At 38.9% G+C, this 17,936-nt stretch overlaps 1 protein-coding gene and 1 non-coding gene across 4 annotated transcripts in view; both read right to left on the bottom strand.

Annotated features, from left to right (window-relative positions):
* Positions 1 to 698: 698 nt before the first annotated feature.
* Positions 699 to 17,936, bottom strand: part of MEGF10 (multiple EGF like domains 10) — a 95,405-nt gene continuing 78,167 nt past the window's right edge. For all 3 annotated transcript variants that reach the window (XM_072359551.1, XM_072359549.1, XM_072359550.1), the window contains exons 15-25: positions 16,161 to 16,295; positions 15,649 to 15,777; positions 13,935 to 14,063; positions 12,433 to 12,561; positions 10,905 to 11,033; positions 9,695 to 9,931; positions 8,325 to 8,452; positions 8,031 to 8,154; positions 6,945 to 6,989; positions 5,942 to 6,148; positions 699 to 4,988 (exon numbers count right to left, since the gene is read on the bottom strand). In XM_072359551.1, coding sequence (XP_072215652.1) covers positions 4,828 to 4,988; positions 5,942 to 6,148; positions 6,945 to 6,989; positions 8,031 to 8,154; positions 8,325 to 8,452; positions 9,695 to 9,931; positions 10,905 to 11,033; positions 12,433 to 12,561; positions 13,935 to 14,063; positions 15,649 to 15,777; positions 16,161 to 16,295 — 1,553 coding nt within the window. In that variant the 3' untranslated portion in view covers positions 699 to 4,827. The remainder of the gene's footprint in view (positions 4,989 to 5,941; positions 6,149 to 6,944; positions 6,990 to 8,030; positions 8,155 to 8,324; positions 8,453 to 9,694; positions 9,932 to 10,904; positions 11,034 to 12,432; positions 12,562 to 13,934; positions 14,064 to 15,648; positions 15,778 to 16,160; positions 16,296 to 17,936) is intronic.
* On the bottom strand, positions 17,735 to 17,894 carry LOC140264696 (U1 spliceosomal RNA). The gene has a single exon (XR_011906084.1). It is a non-coding gene; the product is annotated as a U1 spliceosomal RNA (small nuclear RNA).

Here is a 17,936-nt window from a genome sequence, read left to right as displayed (position 1 = left end):
AGGGCAGCACTGGCTCTGCTCTGTGTGACAGCAACAGGGCTTGAGGGAACAGCATGTGGGTGTCAGGGGAGGAGCAGCTGGGGGACAGGAAAAGGGTCTGCACCAGAGGGCGGTAGGCATGGAACAGGCTGCAACAGGTGCACCAGAGGGCTGGAGCACCTCTCCTATGAGGAAAGGTTGAGGGAACTGGAGAAGAAAAGGCTCTGGGGAAACCTCACTGTGGTCTTCCAGTACTTGAAGGGAGCATTTAAACAGGAGGGGGAACGCCTGTTTACAAGGGTGGATAGCTATAGGAGAAGGGGGAATGGTTTTAAACTAAGATAGGAGAGGTTTAGGTAGAGATTATGAAGAAGTTTTTCACACAGAGGGTGGTGATGCACTAGAACAGGTTGCTCAAGGAGGCTGTGGATGCCCCATCCCTGGAGGCACTCAAGGCCAGGCTGGATGTGGCTCTGGGCAGCCTGCTCTGGTGGTTGGTGGCCCTGTGTATGGCAGTGGGGTTGAAAATGGATGACCAGTGTGGTCCTTTTCAATGCAGGCCATTCTATGATTCTATGAATTAATTTCTGTATGAACAGTTAGAAAAGCTCAGTGGTTTAAAATCCAAAATCAGCCTTGCTGCTCTGCAAAGATAACATCGTTTCCCGTTCAATTTAAGAGCCATCCTAAAGAAAAAAAGAAAAGGAAAAAAACAACCATTTTCCATCTTTCATTAGAAACTTTATTATGTCAACCTACAAATATGTGAAGTGAAATAAATGGTAGTGAAGGGCAAAATGATGAACATCAGTCATCTTTGGAAAATAGATATATTTTAACAACAAAACACTTTTTATGTTGTTGTTGTTACAACTAAGAAAAAGAAGCCAGACATACTCAATAGGTATTCTTTAAAAATATATTACAGTTCAGTCTTCTCAAAGTGAAGTCTTGTGGGCTAAAAAACTGAAAATAGAAGGGTTAGGTTCAGTGCTCTAGCACTACTTTAAGTGTACCAAAAACGGATTTTCTATACAGTAATTAAGAAACATGCACACATTTGTTTTCAGTCATTTAAACTACTATATATACAGTCTTTAATATAAAGCATTTTTGTCAAAATTAGCTCTGTATTCGTCAGTCTGGATTTTAGAGCTTCGGTGTAAGAATTACAATTTGGAAATACCTAATTAAAATATCCAGTTATATTCACAGTACTTTGAAAACTCGATGTATTTTAAATAGCGCATCCCCACTTCTAATTCTTTATTTAATTTCAGTATGAACTTGATTTTGCAGATTGTCTCAGCAGAAAGTACAACACCATCTTTGTTCCTCTGTAATCTGCATATGCATCTCCAATTAAAACTAATGAGAATTCTCTGGGTAGAGAAAGATGAGGACAACATTTGTGTGTAACAGTGTGTTGAGACTAACAGTTTTTGATGAAGTAAAAAGCCATTGAGGTTCACCGTGTTTCTAAGTGACTAGAATTAACACACCTTTACTACTTAAAACCTAATGTTTATACTTCTACACGCTTTAAAATCAGCTATTAACCTTGTGCAGAACTTTGCACCTTATTCAACCAGTAAATCAGTTTGTAGAGGTGAGCCACCTCCATTTTCAGTGCTGTAGTTCTCACTCTTACAATGTGAACATGTAGAGATAATGCATCTCTTTCCACTCTTACCTGTGGTTGAAGCCAATTCTCTGTGTAGTCAGTATTTGCAAAATTATTATATCAACTTCCTCATTAAGTTCCCACCAGAATATAGTATAGGTGTTCAAATATAGCATAGGTGTTCAAATGTATTTAGGTTTTTTAAAGAGTGCAGCTGAGTCTGCAAAGGGGACCATGATAATCAGAAGGACTGAGTTGTGAATCCCCATTACATTGACAGCAGCATGCACTCTGGAGCAATCCCTAACACTAGAAAAGGAGACAGGACTGTTAACATAAGTTGCATGTGTTTCCTTCTGTTTTGTTTTTTGTTTTTTTCCTTTCAAATGAATGCTACATAGATAGCAATTTAGTAGAAATGTATTACCCTTGCTGGTAATCCTCTTTTCTGCATCTGCCGAGTATCATCTGATGAATTAAATTAACGAGTCATTTACCTGATCTAGAGTCACTGCAAATACAGCTCTATCAGCTTAAGCTGATGCCACAGCAGGAGTTTTACCCACATACAGAAAGGCTGTTTTTGACTATGTGTATATTTAGAACGTATGCCAAAGGCAGTATTATCAGAAATTCATCTCTTCTCATGAATGTTTGGCTCAGTATATCACTCGAGGATACGTGACGTACTGGAAATTTTCAAACATCAAAAATCATGTATTGAGCTACTCACTGTTGCACATGAAAAAAACCAACTGTTTATATGATGAGAATTTATCTATCTAAGGGTCTCCAAATTTTACACAGAGTAAGAAAATTAATTTCTGTGAGCTCACAGTCGCCAAACACAGCATTTTCTATTCATGGCTTCAAAATCATTCTATTTTAAAGTCTGTTTCCCACAGTACAAACACGTGTATGTACCAGTAGTGCCACACGTGCCGACACGCACACAAATCCAGTCAATATGGAGGGATTAAATGGTAACTGGCTTTTGAAACCTTGCATTTAATCTTTGTGCTGGCAAGGACCAGCAATGTGCAAGGAGTTGAAAAACAGTGCATATAGTCAGTAAGAAGCAGAAACATTAAGGGGCACTGCAAACAGGCATATACTTTCTCAGTCTGGAGAACACTTGCAACATCATCTTGAATGCAGAGTTATCACTTATCAATACTTTGATAACTGACAACAAATACAAGAATTGGTGAGATAAAAGAATTTTTTTCCACTTCAAATCAGAGGGTCTTTTTCAAAAAACATTTCCAAAAGTTGTTTTTACTCTTAATCTATCAACTCCTGTTCACATCACAGGTCTCACATGCCAAAATGTGGCCCCAGTGCAGAAAGAAGACTAGAAGGACTTTATGCTTCCCACTGTATGTCATATGATGCAACCACCTACATTCTTCTCCCAAGGGAAGCACCAATCCATGGAGAAAAATCCTTACAACAAACTGCAGAGCTAGAAGCAAGGGAGGGTGGAGACTGCTGGGGTTATGTGACCAGCACATTAGCTGATGGCATCACTGCAAACTAGAAAATAACACCGGCTAGAAATAATACTTCTATAGCTGAGAATATGATTTTTAGGTTTCTAAAGGTATCTTTCCACTGAAAGAAAATGTCTAGTCTGTATCAACTAGAAAATCAAGAGCATTCTATTTTCAAACTGCCAAAAATGTTAAAAGAGTTTTTGTTTCAGTGGATGGATACGCTGGTAAATCTGATGAATTGTGTAGGTCACAGAGAAAGGAGTCTTCTGGAACGTTGGCCTCCATCCACATAGTCAACAGAGTAATCTAAACTTCAAAGAGAGAAGTCTCATCTTTCACTTTTTTTGCATTCTTATAATTATCCCCAATGAAAGCACCTTGATATTTTATTTTTCCAATTAAATCAATTCGTAATCTATTACATAATTGCTAACAGCCTCTTGGAGAATCAGCATGACATTACCCTTATTTTATCCTCTTCCTCTGCCCAGAGGACTCTTTAACCAGACAAAATAAAGGCCACTTGGCAAAAATGCGAGGAAAAAAAAAATGGACACACAGTAGAATACTTCTGGAATTACAAGCTAGATCACTAGGAACGCATACATACAGCTTAAAAATAGAGACAGAAGTTAATGAAGAATGAGGGTACATGTGTCATGTTATTAGCAATGCAAAAGACCAGCTTAAGCATGTTTTTTCCATACATCAGCTATAAAAAAAAAGGTGCCTTTTAACAAGTATGCACAGAGATTGCTTAGTTACTCCTAAGAAAGAAAAAAAAATCACAACGTTTTACTGTTTTTACCCTACTATATTACAGTAATTATTACTACCTGTTTATAAAACGTAAACCTTTCCTTGCAGGTCAGGTTTACATAAATCATCACCTTTTTCCACTCCTTACACACTCAGTCCACACTGACAAAAATAAACTGATTTAATTTACATACTTTATGAAATAATTTCTGATATGTTATGGATTATTAATTGCGTTTGGCAGAAATAGTGGTCAGAACAGCGACATATGGAGATGAAGTGTAGCAAATATATTTTGAGGACTGGTGCTGGGTCTGGAGTACCCAGTGATCTTGAGGCATTATATAATATTGATGTATGCAATGCTGTTATCATCTTGTAAGCTTCAAACAAAGTTTTCCCATCAACATTAATGGACAAAAAAGTCCAATGATGGACTTCCCAAACAACTGCAGCATTGTGCATTCTTTTTCTGCTCTCGTTTCTTACTATGTATATCTTGACCAAAGAGCAGAATGAAAGGTAAAATTTGGCAATACGTCTTTTGTTCCACATATCTAATAACCTGTATGAAGTGGCATTTGGTAAATTATGCTGTCCTGGGAGTATTTGAAACATGACAAATATGAAGTCCATATTCAAAGTAGCTGAAGTGGGATCTGTTATCAAAACTGATCTACAAACTAAGATTTTCACTCCTGTGTATTACAGTATAAATGTGTTGCATACTTGCTTCTGTAAAATTAACTGCCACCAAAAGAAGAACAATCAGGGTCTCCCAAGTGTGGCATCTGTCCATGTGCCACTTCTATACGTGATACAAACCTCATGTTGAGATTCCTTTTTGATGTAAGACAATTTCCTGATGGACAGATTAGGAACCAAATACGTTTGTAAACTAAGGAAGGAGCACAACTATACCACTTGTCCCACTGAGAGTCCCACTGTGCTACACCTCAGCATTTGGAGTCATTCGCTGCCAACCTCCTTTGTAGAGGATGTGGGGCTGTCTCGAACTGGTAGCAAGTCATAGTGACACGGAATGTGGCTGTTTTTTGGAAGGTCATAGGGATCCTGGCTGAAACGTCCACTGCTGCTGAATGCTCCTTGGACAACGCTCACTGTTGGTTCTGTGATAAAAGAGAGCACACACACACAGTGTCAGAAATGGCAAACAGAAGATACTGCAATTCATTTTAGTTTGTGTTATAAAATGCTCTTTTCTTTCTGCTTCAGTGTAAAGATTCTTTGTCATGCTGTGCACTGAACTGAAGGTACTAAAACAAAAGTTGGTATTAGAATCGTTTAGCTTTGCACTAAACACCTCCAAGCTTGCATCAGAGCCCCACTATGAGTAAATTTACGACAACTTCTGATATTTGTGTGTGGACAAACAAAAAAACAAAACAAAAATACAGGGATTATAACCCAGATCTTATAAAAATCCTTATCAGTGCAGTGAAGATGTTGCTGGATTTCAGAATAATCTCTAGCTGGGGACAGAAATGGTCAGTGGTGTCTTACAGTGTGTGACATATACATCGTTCCAGTTGCAAAATCATTATGATAACAACTGTTATACTGTTATAACAAAACTCCAAAATTTTCTTCAGCATCAGTAACACAGCAACTACCTGGAACCCATATTAGTAAAATACCACTTCTGTGGATGAATATGCTTTATTTTTCTTACCAAGAGCATGGAACAGACCTTTTCCTCCTTCCCTTACGCTTAATCAAGCTGTATTCAGTATTTACCAGCCTAATCCAGGGCTGAATTATATTGCAGTTAAATGTTAGGCATATGTTCTGCTGTTCTTTACAGAAAAGCATTCAAACTAAGAAAAATCAGATGTAGGTCTAGGTTATAGAACAGAGCCGACGATACTTCAAATGGTGGTCATGTGAATTACATCACTTATGAGTCTGTTGTTACAGTTTTTGAGCAGAAAACAGAACTGGATAGCCATCTTTTTTTGTGTGAGTGTTTTCTCATATGTCTCCCTTAAGCTTACTGGAAGGAAAAGTGTCCTGTGCTCCCTATTTTAAACCTTCAAAATCTGAAAGCAGATTTCCTACTTACCAACTTCATAAACGTTCTTATTGGCTGAAGCAGAGCTGGCGATCTCAGCATACGGGGAGTCCCTGCGCGCTGGTGACTTCATTTCAACATATCCACATTCTGAACTTTTTGGTACAAGAGCTGGTGGGTCTTTTATAGTAGCATATGGGTTTTCAGAGCTACTTAAGGAGCAATTGCTTAAATTGTATTCTGAATTCTTAACTAGATCTGAAAGAAGAAGAACATACTATTCTCGCAAACACTCTACATGGGATAGATTTTGCTATTAAGCAGAGCAAAATGCATTTTCACTGTTACAAAGATCTGCCACTGCACAGATGTTCTTCTATTCCAAGTTTTAAAAAGTCACTTATAAACAAGTATTTAAATTGAAACCAGACAGAACACTCTAAAATCTTTATAAAGCAATTAGTGAAAATATCTCTACTGTTCCACTCTTTCATGGGCTTAATCTTGCTATCAGCAAAATGTCTGAGCAACTTCAATTTAAAGCTAAGCCTGTCAGATGATATGTGCTCATTAACTTGTGCCTCATTTATGTGAAGTTAAATTAGGCTTCCCTGAGTCCTGCAAAACAACAGAATATGTATAACATCTGTATATCACAACGATGTTTAATTAAGCACTCCTTGAGCTTATTTGTCCTGTAAGATGCTCTTTTCTGCGTATTTATTTGGTTACACTTTTTTCCTTGTTTGGATATCCAGAAATTCTAGTCACTCTTGTCACATCTTAACCATGTAACAAGAAGTGATGCAAACTAATATATTCCCACTTAAAATCTGAAGAGAAAACTGGATAACTTGAAAGATGAAAATAATAATTACAGCCCTGAATTTACTAAGCTTTTAATTCCCCTCTGTGCTGTACTTTGATAAGCTTTCCAAATGCCTGCAGTAAACATGAAGACTATGGTACTGCAGGCTTGTAACCAAAGACAATTTAGAAGAGTTAATTGAATATCAACGTCGTTTCATCTAGAAGCATCAGGAAAAAACCTCACCTTTCAGAGATTTTCCCAAATACCCCCTGTCAAGTCCAAAAGCACCTGGGGAAAATGATATAAAAAACATAACAGATTTAAAGTAAAATAAAAGTGATTATATAACAGCTTCTACAGCTTTGGTTACAAAAGCATTGTTGCAAAGCATGCTTGCATGCTTTCAGTAGTTCCCTGAATAAGGAAGGTCACAAGAGACTTTTAAATTATCTACTCTGACATCACGTATGACACAGGCCATGACATTTTGTGCAGCTACTCCTCAGTGAACCTAATAATTCCTGTTTGATTAAAGCATATTTTTTGTCTTGGTTTACCGTATCTACCGCAGTAACACTCCATCTTGTCCTGAAACCCTCAGAGCACAGAAGTTTCACCCCAGTTTTCAGTATTGTGATTCCAAGGTCCACTGCATTATCCAAGGTCACCTTGTTACAGTTCCTTGACCTGTGGGAATGGCCTGAACTTGTAGTGTCTAGGGCTGGATCTGACAACCGGTTGTTAATCCATTCAGAGACTTCTTTTCTATGCTAGAAAGTTCACAAGTCCCAAATTACCTACAGAGTATCTCTATAAGCAAAACAAATAATTCTGAAGAACAGAATTACGCTATTTGAGAAATCTTTAAACCACAAATTGTATTCCTATCCCATATTTTACTAACTACTTCTCATTTTAGCTGTTTTTGCTAAGACTGATGTTCTGGTCACCAGCCAGCAGTTACCCAAGTCATCTCATCTGTACAGGTAGAAAGCAGACACAATACCAGCGCTCACCCAGTCCTCCAGTCCTCGGTATATTACTGATGGTACACTGCAGTAGGTTGAGCATAGCTTAGTGTGCTAGTACAGTTACACCTTCCTGTGTAATTTTTTTCGTCTGTGAAGGTATTGCTTAAAGGATGGACAAATCCATAACCCTGAACTTCACATAATCTGACAAGCCTGGCGTAACAAACAGGATTTACTAGTGTCACAAATGAACCATTCTGGTACTCAGAGGCTGAAGAACACTTCCTACATTGAAGAAAATTTCTGCTTTCTATTCCATACCAACATTTTCTCTTCTTTTTTTTTTTTTTTTTCTTACCAAGCTCATTGAGATAGCCACCGTGTTTCCAATCAGCAGGCAGTGTACCAGTGTAGTCCATGACGGTGCCTCGCTTTCCAGGTTCCACATTTTTAAGGTTCACAAATAGCTGATTGTTTTTTGCCTATTTCAAAGAAAGATAGATGATGGAACCTGAAACTAACGTGAGGGCTTCTGAATCCCACCAGGTGATAATCAAGGAAAGTAAAATAAATCCAATGAGAGACACAAGAAATGCAGTAACATAATTCAGTGGCTAACCCACAAAGAAGCTTTTAGATTTTTCTCCTTTACCTTCGCCAGGGTCAGCCTGTCCATGTTGTTGACATGAGGTGGTGTAGTGCACTGTGTTAGAGTATGATAACTGGGGTTAGAGAAATAGTGACTGTTAGCGTTTCCACCATTGCTGTGAGGGATGGTTTCTGAAAAGGAAAAGAAAGAAAAATGAATAACTTAAAATAATGTGTCGTATCTTTCTTCTTCTTCATAGTGCTGCACTGATTTCAGAAACTAGTCTAGCATTTCTTGAATAAAATTTTGGCATACCTCTGAATAAATTAGATACAGAGCAGTAAGTGACTAGCTGTGTCCTTCCTTCCCCAAAGAGCATTCTCAGATATTAAGAGTTCACCCGTCTTTCCTTTTCAACTGTAACTATGGCACTGTCCTAATTATGGACACTTTTACCTTAGACTTTACAGCAAGTTGGGTTTTTTGTGCTTATACTGCACCATTACCTATGGTGGTACATCCTTCTCTTCTCTGATAGCTGCTTCTACTGGCATCTCTGCCTGCCAGTTTCCTTTACAGTTGTTTGCAAAAGACTGCACTGCCTGCATTTTCATTTACCTATTTAATGCCAACTTACGTGGACTTTGATAGCTTGAAAACAACTGTTCTGTTTCAGAAGCATTGCTCCTTCCCTTCATCTGCCTCGAACTTGAGCGCTCTGTTCTCTGCCTCTTTAGAGAACCACAGCTAGCTACAGCAGTCTTTCCATATTTCTAGTCATCGGCATCAAATTTAATGTCTTAGCAGAAGCCATATTTTACCACACTTTCCAAGGCAGTTTAAAGCTATGCACAGAGAAGCAGTAAAACCTATACTTCCACTGGTTAACATAGAAAAACACTGTACAGTAAAGCAAGGTATATGGTCTCTTGGTCCTTCATTCAGCAATTAACCTCTTTTACCTATGTATGCCAGCTTTTCTAGTACTAAATGCACAGATTAAAAGACTATAATACACAACAAATTAACTGTCTGCAGATGCTGGGCTGGGCTCTGAACCCCATCTCTGGCAGCAGCAGGAAGGTCTCACCAGCCTACCACTGCAATCCAGTATTCCAGTGTTGTGATCTACCAGCAGCATGTCATCCTAGGCGCTGCTCTGCTGGCAAAGGGCCATAGGGGACACTGAGTAGCAGTCTCCTTCCCTAAGAAGGAAATGCTCCCCAGTCTGTCTTTCTAGGTAGTCTTCCAAAACAGACTTTCAGACACACTCTGGGAACAAGTATTTTCCTGCTCAGTGCAGCCTTCACTGACACAAAAAGATGAGATGCATATTGAAGCCCTTTTAAGAGCAGATCTGAACTCCTTCAGAACGTGGATGAAAACTCAAAGTCAAGAGACAGAGGGAAAAACCTATTTCAAATCTCACTTACCTGAAATGGTGTAATCTGCATTGATGACCCTCATCGCAGGAGTATAAGTCACAGCAGGCATGTTTGTTTCTTTCCCTTTTTGCTTCTGTCTGTAAATGATGAACAGCACTAGCAGGAACAGCACAATCAGGACAAGAATGATGATGCCTGCTATAGCCCCAATCTGGTAAGAGTCCGCAGGAATGGCAGTACTGGTACGGCTTAAACTGTTCAGGTTTCCCACTATAATTACGCCAGCTGAAATACAAAAAGAGATGAAAATATATTGCATAAATTCGGAGGGTTATGTGTCAGGAGCAGAAGATGTCATTTCACTTCTGTACCTGATCATTTTAACTGTATTTTGTAATGCCAAAGAAGAACCACATCCAAAAACAATGCAAAAGCAACCTTAGCCTTCAGGAAAAGCATTAATCTTCTTTTTGGGGAGGATCCAGAGGAGGACCACAGAGATGATCCAAGGGCAAGAATACCTATCCTTTGAAGACAGGGTGAATGAACTGGGCTTGCTCAGCCCAGGGAAGTTCGTGGAGAGATCTTATTTTGGCCTTCAAATATTTAAAAGGAGTTTATAAACATGAGGGAAGTCAGCTTTTTACATGGGTTGATACTGACAGGACAAGGGGGAATGGTTTTAAACTAAAGGAAGGGAGGTTTAGATCAGATATCAGGGGGAAGTTTTTTACTGAGAGAGTGGTGAGGTGCTGGACCAGGCTGTCCAGACAAGCTGGGGATGCCCCATCCCTGGAAGTGTTTAAGGCCAGTTTGGATGGGGCCCAGGTCAGCCTTGTCTAGTAGATGATCTAGCAGCTGTCAATCTTGCCTGTGACAGAGGAGCTGGAACTTGAGGATCCTTGGGATCCCATCCAACCCAAGTCATTGCTATGACTCTGTGATTCATACAAAGAGCTGAAAAATGAGAACATCTTGTAGGCAGAAGTACAGAGTAAATATATGCCCTATCAGCAGCTTTGTACAGTGCAGCAGTATAAAACATTTCATGCAATCTGCACTTGAGTGCTTTGATCCAATAAATTATCACCGAGGCATCTAATACTTACAAATCTATTGAATATACGTATCGTTCAATAACAGGCTACATATTAAACACATAAAAATAATTTAATGGCTGATACATAAATGACATGTAATGGGTTGACTATGTTTTACAGCAAACACTTATAATAACTTGACTGCATCTAGGCTCTACCTTGATCACACCTGGCCCCTTTCCAGCCTGGGCTACAGTAACACGTTCCTGTGATGTGGTCGCAGGTTGAGTTGTTCAGACAGTCACATATCTGCCGACATCCATACCCGTAGGTACCTTGAGGGCATTCTGTACAAAAGGAGACAACACAAGTGAGAAGAAAAAGCAGATGCAGTTAGCGCTTCTGAAATGTTTCAGTATTACAGACCTACAGCACCGTACCTGCTACCCGTCGCTTCTCTCTGACCATGTTTGTGTACATGGCCAGCAGATGGCAATCTCTTATTATTTAGGATATGTGGTACACTTACACTGAAACGATTTTCTTAAGAGGAACTGTCTGCATATCTGTGTGCATGTGTACATATGCGCACAGTTAGAGGGAGAAAAAAACTGCATTTAAATTATCATACACTGCTAATAATTACTTATTTTTTACACCCATCTCTGTTATGGGGCAGACTGTTGTATTAGTGTAGTACTGATGGTTTGAAGAAGGGTGGTATTCCTCCTCCTGAGACACAGTTTTCTCAGTCTCTCAGGAATCTTTTAAATGCATTAATTCATTTGTCTTTTTAAGATAATCTAACTCATCTTTTATGCATTCCTGGTTTATAATAATTCATGGGGATAACAGATGCCAGATAACCATCTTGCAGTCTTGATAAAGGCAGATAAAAGTGTAATTTCATGTTCAATATACCTCCTCTTTCACTTGGTTACATTCCAAAAAACAAGACTAGAACTTCACCTATCAAAAAGTCCTGTGCACAGTGCTGATGCCAAACGCAAGTTTAAACCTTCAAAACAGTAATTAAATGTATGTAGGACCTTGTGTTGAATGTGTTGCTTTTCACTGCAGTAATGCATGAAATACTGGAACACCACTCACTCTGTAACATTAGCTAGAGTTACAGTGATAGAGTTCTGTGCTTATGAGCTCAATTATTCTTTTAATGTTGCACAACATTATGTTGCACGACATTATACCACCACTGATGTCAGTGGTGTTACTCTTAATTTTCTTGGGTAAAGAATCATGCATGTAAGAAAATAAAATACCATTTATTATGCTTTTATAATCCATTTGAGTGTAAAAACACACAGCAGAGATTAATTGTATCCACTAGGATTGATGTGGTACTACTTATCTTTTGTTTCCCATCTAATAATTTTCATTGTGCTTCATGCTAATAACTGTTAATCAGATTCATTTGTTACTTTTACATTCAGAACTGTGGGGTTATTTTAGCATTATGTCCAACGCACCTAGAATGTAGTACAAATACCTCTCAAATACTGTTACAAATTGAAGGAAACAAGCACCACTATCACAATCAGTCTTCATAGTTATCAGTTCTGTGGGTATTTATCTATTTGGAAAAAGCCTTGGTCTGACTCCTGAAGCTCCTGCCCAGTTGAAATGCCCACTGAAGCCGAATGATTGCATCACAAGACCAGCAAAACAACAGAAGTTCAGCTGCAGGGTTTGCTATTTTTTATCAAGACAACTGGGGCTTCTACTCACTCTGCTCACAGTGCTTCCCCATGAATCCCGTGCGGCAGGTACACTGCCCACTGATGTGGTCGCAGTCGGCTCCGTTCTTGCACTGGCATGTCAGTGCACAGTCCTTCCCATAAAATCCAAGGGGACATCCTGCAATACGAGGAGGGGGAGAGAAAAAAGGAGTGATAGGCGCTCCAGAAATAAAATTTGAATATTCTGATTAATTATATTATTGAAAAGTCATTTCAATGTGACACTCTGTCAACACAGCAGATGATGACCTATCCTGTTTTAAGGGATTTAGAATACTAGTTGGGCAGCAAGTACATTAAAATGAGATTGTAAATGGTGAAAATAGCAGACAATCAGAAAAGGTAGCATGAAGGACTTCATGCTTTAAGGAGAAAGAGGTACTCTATGAACCAGAGCAGGGAGTCTGTTTAGTGATGGATGAACCTTTGGACATGTTATCCAGTGTTCACAGCTGATGTTGAAGCATACAAGAATAAAAATAATAACATATTGTAACACAGCTCCTCACAAAGATATCATTTCAATGTGACAAAGACATATCGCTGCATAGAGATCATTATTCACCAGCAGGAAGCAAAATAACCACGATAGCTGACAACTGAACCAAGACTGAATGTCTTCCAGAGCTGCATCCCTATGGCGCTGTAATGCATGTGTTCCTTCCTGCCACTGTAAAATTATTCTGCAGAAAAAGGTAAGTTCTGATTTAATGAAAAACATGCATTTAGACACTAAATTGAAAACAGTCCTTAGGTTAAAAATGGTTTTGCGCAGATTGCAGAAAGTAGGGGTACCTGTATTGAAGATAAATCCGACTGAAGCCATAACTATTAACGATAAAGAAGATGAGTTTATTGATATCTAATATTTCCCTCTCAAATATCAGACAGATAGTCTGTGCCACTCACCTAGGCTCAGTGACTGCAATGCTTCTAACTGGAATCAGCAGACATCTATCACAGCCACAGATAAGCCAGAAGCTACTCTCATGGCTTCTGCCAGCAATTGTGCTGCTATGTTATTATGTTAACTGCTGGGTCTCAATAGTCAAAATATTTATTAGGGGGGTTGTGGAGAGGGAAATGGTTAACATGGTGCCATCACCCTGCCTGATGAGGAACACCTGTATAGCTAACAGTAACCACGCTGTGGTCTGCAGCCATAAGCATGCATATGCAGTGGTAGCACCTGAATGTCAGCCATTCATTCTGCATGTGCAAATGACAGACAAGTCCACTGGGATATCTGCCTGCAGCAAAATATTGTTTCCTCTGAAGAAGGCTCTAAAGGGAGCCCAAATGCAACAGCACTCTGCCAGTGCTTTTACAGGGGCTTCCCCTGCAACCACAGAGATTATGTCTTGCATTTCTGGGTCAAAAAGGTTCAGCAGGTAGAGAAACTGAGGAACAAAGTATGAAAGTACCAAAGGAAAATTCTGCCACTGGTTTGTAGCCCTGTAAGACTGTGAACAGACAACTAGGATCACTTACGTTGTGTACAGTAAAGGCCAGTCCATCCTGGGGTACATTTGCACTCTCCATCGTAGGCACTGCAGTAAGCTCCATTATGGCAGTTGCATGTGTGGATGCAGTTTGGTCCCCAGTGAGAAGGTGGGCATGCTGAAAAAACACAGAGCAAGTAATCAGTCTCAAGTGACAATGATCTCTGGTACTCATGACTGGAGTGCTGCTTATATATTTCCATCAACCAATACGGTTTTACTGGTTGTTTTGAAAATGTTGTGATGAATGAATTTTATATCAGATACTGCCATTAAAATAGTGAAGTGTCTAAAAAATGCTAAGGACTATTGAGATGGCAGAGAAGAAAATTTTCTTCACATCAGAACATTACGAAGCATAAAGAGTGTTCTAAGAATAACACATTCCTGTTGACCAATTTTATGACTTGATCATCTGAAATTAGTGGACAGCCAAGAAAGAACTTAAATCACACACAGGTGCAAGGTTAGACATTATAAAGAAGTCATTAATTCCAAAAGAAATTAATGAAATTATTATTTTACATGTGAACGAAAGGCTTCCATACAAAGCAAATACTCTGTCTTAGTCCATGAGCCCAGCCTCAACAGTCACATCCACGCATACTGCTAGCACCATTTTCTTGTTATTGATCCACTAAGTACATCTCTCCTCCTAAATGCCCTCTTTTGGACACTCTACCAAGTACCTGCTTATTTTACCATAAAAAACAGAGAGCTGTCTCGCTACCATCTTCCACAAGTACAGGCCCCACATTTATTTTGGTATCATACTGAGTTGTAGATGCTAATCTCTTCTCAGAATATAACCAGCAAATGTGTTCTGGTACAGATACAGCTATCTTAGGTGAATCAAACCATAAATGCAATAAACCTATGAGGCATGCTATTAGGAACGCACTTCCTTGGAAATTCCAGCACAATATTTTTTAAATGTTGATATATTGGGGACCTATACCGTTCCTTTTCTTCATAAAAATTGATTGAAATTTTTGCATGTTGTTCAAAGTCTTGCTTGTAGCTGTCTATGCAGTGCTAGTTTGTTGTTGGCTTTAGGGTTTATTTGTTCTTTTGTTTGTTTGTTTAAATGCCACGGATATTCATATCACTGTCCTGGGGATAATAAACCACAGGATGTACACAACACTATTGGGATATGGCTACATAGTTACACAGTCAAGGAGATAGCTTATGAACCCTCTATCTAACAAAGATTCATCTTGTCAAAGACTGTGTCAAGTTGGTAGAGACCTCTGGCGCCACCTAGTCCAATCTCATATAACGACTTTCAACAATGAGAATTTCACAGCCTCTTCCAGGGTGAGAACTTTGGAGACTCTCTGGGCAGTTGCTGTGTTTGACCAATCAAACCAAGGAATTTTCTTCATGAATCCAGTTTGAGTTGCCCTTGCTACAACCTGTGAGCACTGCCACTTTTCACAGCGCCTTTCTGAGACAATTATGGCATATTTTTTCTACAGCTCCTCTTTGGGCAGCGGAAGGCTGCAAGTGGATTCTCCAATTGCATGCAAATGGAATGCAGAAAACTGCAGGGTCTCTTTCTAATACACCATGGAGCCCTAATTTCTGGCTTACGCAGTATCTGTTTACCAACAAACAGAGAACGTACACAGATAAAACATTAATTAATTTACACAGATAAACCTTTAATTAAAAATAAAGGAAAAAATGTTGATCCTTACGCTGAGAGCAGTCACTACCAATCCACCCAGGATAACACTGACAGGATCTGTCGATAGGATTGCATGTTCCATTATTGGTGCAGGTGCATATTCCAATGCAGTTCTTGCCAAATCTTCCACTGGGACATACTAAGAACAAATTTCAATATTAGAATTCCTTAATAATCAACATAATATATTTTTATTAGTTCAAGAATAATCAATTTATACTTGGATTAAGAAAAGTTAGTATAATAGAACAGTGACACGTTATGAATTCTGATAAGCCCATTACATGTACTTGTCATTCAAGTACTGTATATAAGAATATGGTATAGTGTTCTGGAGAAAGGTATTTTTTGTACTTAAGGATCAAATTTTAAAGAGCTTAGAAACTTCTTAAGATTCTACATTTATAAACTGCCCATACTGCTGCATGCAGCATTTTTGTTCTTATACTTTCAGTAAACAGAATTAGAATTATTACAGTGCTTGGTCTTTGCATCCCACAGAGTCTTTACTATAGCTTGTACCTTCATTACACAGGGCTCCAGTAAATCCAGGTAAACAGTCACATAATCCAGTAATATGGTGGCAGGGGCCACTGCTGTGTACACACTGTGGACATGTCTGGCTGCACCGGTGTCCATAAAACCCAGGAGAACAAACTGGAATCAGAAAGGACAAACTATCATTGATTCCTGTGCTTTCTACAAGAGTTCTTCAGTGCACTTGTTCCTAACTACCAATTAGCTCTGCTTCCTAAATATGCAAGGGTTGCAACAGTGGTTGTTAGTATTCACACAGCTCAGCGCTGTGCCCTCATGTAAGATTTTCTCATCTTTCTCGGGAGCTTACTGTGCTCTAGTCAGTAACTATGTATGTGACATTCTGTAACTTGTCAGGCCACATTTCACTTGTGTTACGTTTGAAATGCATGTATATTTTATATACATATTTGGCCATATGTGATATGTTCTCCACATACATGAATGTGAATGGCCTTTATGTGTATTCTAAGAACGGTACCTTAAAAACAGATTTAGTTTTATCAACAGATGAGTACAGTCAACTTAAACCGTGACTTCCACATTTCCTAACTTGAAGGGCAAATTGCCATCACTTCACAGAGAACAATGTACAAATGTTTTCTGGTCATCGTTTCACTCAGTTATTCATTGTACTCATTACAGGGTACATACAAACTGCACATCAGCTAATTCTAATAGAGCTTGATATTAGAAATACAGAGTTCTATTAATTCTCTAGCCAAAAGTACTCTAAAAATTATTTTTTAAAAAGAAAAATAAAAAAACTTTTTACTTGAAATTGTTTCCTCTGTTTCTCTCCTTTTCACCTTTTTTTTTTTTTTTTTTTTTTTTTTTTTTTTTTTTTTTTTCCCCTGGTAAACTATAATATTATGTGATGCATCAAGAGAAATAATTGTTGCACAGCAGCAATCAGCACTGACAAAAACTCACTCAGAATCTTTTCAGTATTTCAGATTCATTGAAGTCTTTCAGTTGCACACTTGGTACAACTTATGTGGCCAGATCTCTCCAGAGAGGCTAACTTTTCCAAATGAACCAGAGCCAAAAGGTCTTCCTGTTTACTGAAAAGGCACTTTCTGATTGGAGTCCAAATTATTCATATGACCTTTGTCTTCCCAGCCTCCAGACCATGCATCAGAGAAGGGCTCTGGGAGCCCCTGGCATGGAAGCTGTTTGTCCTGGTTTTAGGCATAGTTCCAAAACACAAGGAATACTTTTACAAGTAATCTTATATTTACTCTACCTTTGGGTTATCCGATTAACTGTAAGGTCTCTACAGATTAGATAGCGAGAATAATTACTGAGCTTACTTAGAAACGCTTAAGGAATACTAATGCTCTACTGATGTGGGATTTGGTAGTAACAGAGGCTAACACATCCTTCAGCATGAAATCTTTCTTTCCATTTGTGGACTGTTCATCTTCTGGTTTCCCTGACTTTTGGTAACAGAATCATAGAATCACAGAATTACCCAGGTTGGAAAAGACCTCAAAGACCATCAAGTCCAACCACAGTCTAACCATAGTACCATAACTCTTAACAACCCTCTGCTAAATCATATCTCTGCAAATGCAGTCCCCCACTACCACAAATGATGCAGTCGAGTTTCCCGCATTTGGGGAAATCAGGGGTCAGCACACCCAGAGCGCAAGGGATGAGCCTTGCCCCGGGAAAACCACCTGCCTGATCATGGTGTCTCCCCTGCCAGGTAAGTATAATACTAACTTATTACATAATATAACTTATTTATAAGTACTT

The sequence above is a fragment of the Excalfactoria chinensis genome, chromosome Z (genome assembly GCF_039878825.1).
Source record: "Excalfactoria chinensis isolate bCotChi1 chromosome Z, bCotChi1.hap2, whole genome shotgun sequence".
Taxonomy (NCBI): Eukaryota; Metazoa; Chordata; class Aves; order Galliformes; family Phasianidae; genus Excalfactoria; species Excalfactoria chinensis.
This window is presented reverse-complemented; position numbering and strand designations above follow the sequence as displayed.